Here is a 4,727-nt window from a genome sequence, read left to right as displayed (position 1 = left end):
ATAAGGTACTGATAACATCATCTTCTGCATGTGGCACCACATACTATGTTATCTACAGTATAAATTAATTGAACAACTACAACTAAATGTAGACAATTTGACCAAATGTGATTCTTTATTCATAATGAATGTTTACAAAGCTTAGGCTTTCAGTATACACTCCAACATCTTCTTCCTCTCAAGCTCTCAAGGTTTCTTCTCTCCCTCTCCTCATCTTTGCCGAGACCATCAAGGGTGCTAGCACATCCTAGTGGTTTCTCTCCATCTCTTGCTTGTGTGGATACACATAGAGGAGTATCTACCTTGATACTCTTGAGATCCGACGAACTTTGGACGAGCGGGATTAAGCGAAGGGCTTCGCATCAAGGGTAAAGATCTTATCTTGTAGATATAGGCTTAGAAACTCGTACGTGAATGTTTTTCGAAATTTTATTCTTCGCACGGATCCGGTGGCTGGGGTTTCGGGGTTTCCGCAACGCAAAAAACGGTTTTTGCGTCCCGAAAAACCCAACAAAGGCATGTTAGGTATTTGGATTTATGATTCAGGGTTTTGTGCTGAACGTATTTAGCTGATCACTGTCGTAGTGAATGTTTTCCCGTAGCACTACTTGATCTCTGACAGCAGGTAGATTCCAGCTGCAAACTACCCTACTTTCAGCAGCAAGAACGGCTGTGGAACTTGAGGTAAGGTTTAGGGTTTGATCTTCGTGGTAGATGATTGCTAGTTGTGTTAGTAATAATTATTAACTTAGGTTTAGAATTTATATAATGGTGTAATTAGGGTTAATGAAACTAACCCTAGATGGTCGGTGGATTAGAAATTTGTTTAGCTATTTGTTTATAATTAACTTAGCTAAACTGTACAATTTACTACAGGACTTTGACGCGAGACGAGCCTCTCGACGTCAGATTTGGACCGGATATGATCCCTTTATTGGAGGCGGGTACTTTAACTTTATGTCATTTGATATGCATAATAATGTCTTTAACAAATAGCAATGATTGTGTTTTCTTATTTGCTTCGATTGTTCACTACCTGATCTGTTACATGCTTGTTTGTTTATTTGTCATGTACCTCATGTTAGTATTTACCTGATTATGCATATTTATAGAGGTAATGACACAACCATATTATTTATCACGTTCAAGACCTAGGGTTTTTGATACCTTATCTGGTCTGTGTAACTTGATTTGATTCATTGTCCTATGGTACACCTTTTATATTTATGTATGCATATTGCTATGCTATTCAGGATATTGTCATGTTTAGTATCATGCATCATCTCGCATGATTGCATGCTGTGCGATAGTTTGCTCCATTATTGTCGAGCACATCGCCAATTACATATATCTGTACACACCACCACTTATGGGTTAGTGGTATATCAGACAGGTGTGTGACAGTTCTGTTGTTAGGCTCCGCTGGTCTGGTGACTCAGCGTGGTAGCCGGCAAACGGTTCTGCTCTATTTGGCTCCGTTGGTTTAGTGTAGTAGCGTGGTAGCTGGCAGACAATTGGACTTTGTTAGATTTTTTAATTATTTTTAATATTTTTTTAATTTTATATATATATATATATATATATATATATATATATATATATTAGATATTTTGATAATTTCTATTTTTTATATTTTTAAATTTTAAATTTATTTAGTGATTTTAGGATTGTGAGTCTAGTTGTTAAGAATTTTATCTTTTTGTTTGAATTTTTTCCTTTATTTAAAAATTAAACACTATGGATTACATATGTTGAGATTCTTACATTTGTGTATGTTTTAGAGTTTGAAAGTATATATAAATAATTACTTGGATTGATATAAAAGATATTTCTTGATCAATAATATTTTAGAGTAGTTTTGTTATTTTTCTATTTTCTGATATTTATTTCCAAATTAATATATTATAGAAGATTATTTTCGATATTAGTATACAATCAACCGATTTAATAACTCATAGATAATGACTATCCCGTGAGATATTAGCTTTGTAGTACATCAATTTTATTTAGCAAAGTCATATAATTATATGGTACAATCCGAAGAAACAAACAAGCAAGCAACTTTAATTAATTCCCATTAGAATTAGATCGAGCATTTTGAGTGAAAGGATTTGGAGAAATCATATTAAGATTAACTAGATGACCAACAGGAAGTATGCAAAGAACACAGCGCTTTGCATTCTTTCGATGCAAATTATTGGAAACAATATGAAAAATGTTGTGCCCACGAACAGTACGTACTTGATCACCTACATTTTGTAGGTCACTGAGATCGGACTCCTCACTTCCCGCTGACTCGAAATCCACTTCAAGTAGCCCTGCGTTGCACTCGCACCGCCGCTTCCACCACCAGCCATCGTCAACGTCACACTGAACTTCATCTCTTGGTTCAGGCTGTTGAAGCGCAGAATCGACGGGTACACGCGCACGTTCACTCCGGACGGCGCGCCGACCACGGCCATGTAGGTCGCCGACGGCGCCCCCACGTTCTTGAGCCTTCGCTCCAGCGCCACCGTGGTTGCGTTGGCGCTGAGCGCCACTGAGATGGAAGGATAGTTCAAGTCCTTTTCTTGGATGCTGCCGGCGCTTTGGCAGGTAGTGTTTCTCCTCGTTATCACATTGAGTTGGGCGTCGGTGTAGCCCAAGCCGCATAGGTAGGAAATGTAGTCGTCGGGAGAAATGTCGTAGACTAGGCCAGGGTTTCCGGCCTTGATGGGGTTGACATAGCCGGCGCCGATTGAGAAAAGATCGGCCGGGAGGTGTTGCTCGTTCAGGATCGGGTTTCCGGCCTTGTCCAACACATTGGCGGTCGTCATGATTGCGGATCTGATGGCGGCAGGAGACCAGTCTGGGTGGGCGCTTTTGATGAGAGCGGCAATGCCGCTGAGATGAGGGGTGGACATGGAAGTCCCTGATATTATATTGAATCCTGGGCCCTGTGCCGGCGCCGGCGATAAGTTGGATGGCCAGGCCGCCAAGACGTTGACGCCGGGGCCGATGACGTCCGGTTTCAAAATGCCGGGACTAGCCGAGCTTGGCCCTCTTGAAGAGAAGAATGAGACGACCGGAGCAGGGGATGTGCCGAGAACGGTGCCTTGGAACAGGAATGCCGCTGTGGCGTTGGTGGTGGAGTTGATGTAGGCTCTGATTTGATCTCCGGCGGCGAAACTGACATGGGATGCCGGGAGCACGTGAGCATTAGGGAATGTAGTGTAGCCCTCATACAATTGGTTCATGACGATCATGCCGATGCCGCCGGCGTCCTTCACGAAGACCCCCTTTTGCACATTTGGGACTATTCCCGATTCGCACAGCACGATCTTTCCCTTGACGTCGATGCCGAAGAAGAAGCTACTGGCGCAGTAGCGGGAGAGTGGGAAAACGCTTGCTCTGGCGTCAACCAGAGGGTAGAGATCGGGGGCGAAGGACTTGGGCTGGTACAGGGACTCTCCGTTCAATGTTTGGCCATTGCCGAGCTTCACCGTCGACCTGATCTCCCTGTCCATTGTTCCGGCGGCGACTGTGAGGATCCACGGCGCCTCGTTGGAGAGTGAGCTCGGGTCTGGTCCTGAATTGCCTGCCGCGCAGCTCACGAACACCCCATTGTCGATCGCTCCGAAGGCGCCCACCGCGATGGCGTCCTCGTCAAATCTCACCGAGGGACCACCGAGAGAAAGAGAGAGCACGTCGACTCCGTCGGACACCGCCGCGTCCATTCCGGCCAATATATCACTGCTGGCGCAACCGATGCCGCTGCAGACTTTGTACATGGCGATGTGCGCGAGGGGCGCCATGCCAGTGGCGACGCCGTAGGCATTTCCTAGGACTTCAGCGCCGGGCACCGGTGCTCCGGCGGCTGTGCTAGCCGTGTGGGTGCCGTGTCCCACGTCGTCCACCGGGGACTCAGTCGGCGATTCGCCAATAAATGCTCTGGCTCCGATGAGCTTGTTGCTGCAGCTAGACGCGTTGAAGTCGCACCGTCCCTTCCACTTAGCGGGCGGCGGTGGCATCCCAGTACCGTCGAAAGAAGGATGGTCGGGGAAGATGCCGGTGTCCAAGAGTCCGACGATAATGCCTCGGCCTAAGTTGGATTGATTCCACAGTCCCTGTGGGAGGTGCAACCCCAAGAATTCCGGCGTGTGGGTGGTCTGCAACTGATAGGTGCGGTCGGGGTAAGCACGCACAAAACCAGGAAGTGCCGACATGGCCGCCAGCTCAAGCTCCGACAACCCAACGGAGAAGCCATGTATGACTTTGGTGTACGCGTGGATGAATTTCAGCTCAGGATTCACCGCAGAGAGGAAAGATCTGTAAAAGGTCTCCTGCAGCTGGTCCGCCGCGATGCCCTCCGGCAGCCGCACGTGGACTATGTAAGTCTGGCGTTGCGGGGTGGCGATGGGAGCATAGGAAGCCTGAGATAGAGCGAAGCAGAGGAGGATGCAGAGTGGGAAGTGAATACTTTTGAGGCGTTCCATTGTTGATGCGTACGTTCAATTAATTGATTGGTGGTGAATCTGCATGGAGACTAGCTACCGGTATATATATTTGTAGCTAGAAGAAGGTGAGATGAAATGAATTAATTAAACAGGACAATATTTACATATATTAAATTGAGCAGGGCCGGCACCAGTTAGTTAGTTAGTTTTTAAGTTTGGCGATGTTACTTAGGATGGGTCGAGCTGTAAGCTTTGTGAGATTTCGATATGGAACAAAAAGCAAGCGGTGCA

General features: G+C 45.9%; 1 protein-coding gene across 1 annotated transcript; it reads right to left on the bottom strand.

The window, feature by feature from the left end:
* Window positions 1-2,097: 2,097 nt before the first annotated feature.
* Window positions 2,098-4,494, bottom strand: LOC121973394 (subtilisin-like protease 3). The gene has a single exon (XM_042524847.1). The coding sequence runs from the start codon at window positions 4,473-4,475 to the stop codon at window positions 2,250-2,252; it is 2,226 nt and encodes a 741-aa protein (XP_042380781.1). The 5' UTR covers window positions 4,476-4,494; the 3' UTR covers window positions 2,098-2,249.
* Window positions 4,495-4,727: the final 233 nt, after the last annotated feature.

Source organism: Zingiber officinale, chromosome 4A (assembly GCF_018446385.1).
Source record: "Zingiber officinale cultivar Zhangliang chromosome 4A, Zo_v1.1, whole genome shotgun sequence".
Lineage (NCBI taxonomy): Eukaryota > Viridiplantae > Streptophyta > Magnoliopsida > Zingiberales > Zingiberaceae > Zingiber > Zingiber officinale.
The sequence above is the reverse complement of the archived record's forward strand: the minus strand, read 5'-3'. Positions and strand labels throughout refer to the sequence as shown.

Coding starts and splice junctions, on each gene's coding strand:
- LOC121973394 (XM_042524847.1), bottom strand. CDS start 4,475: ATGGAACGCCTCAAAAGTATTCACTTCCCACTCTGCATCCTCCTCTGC.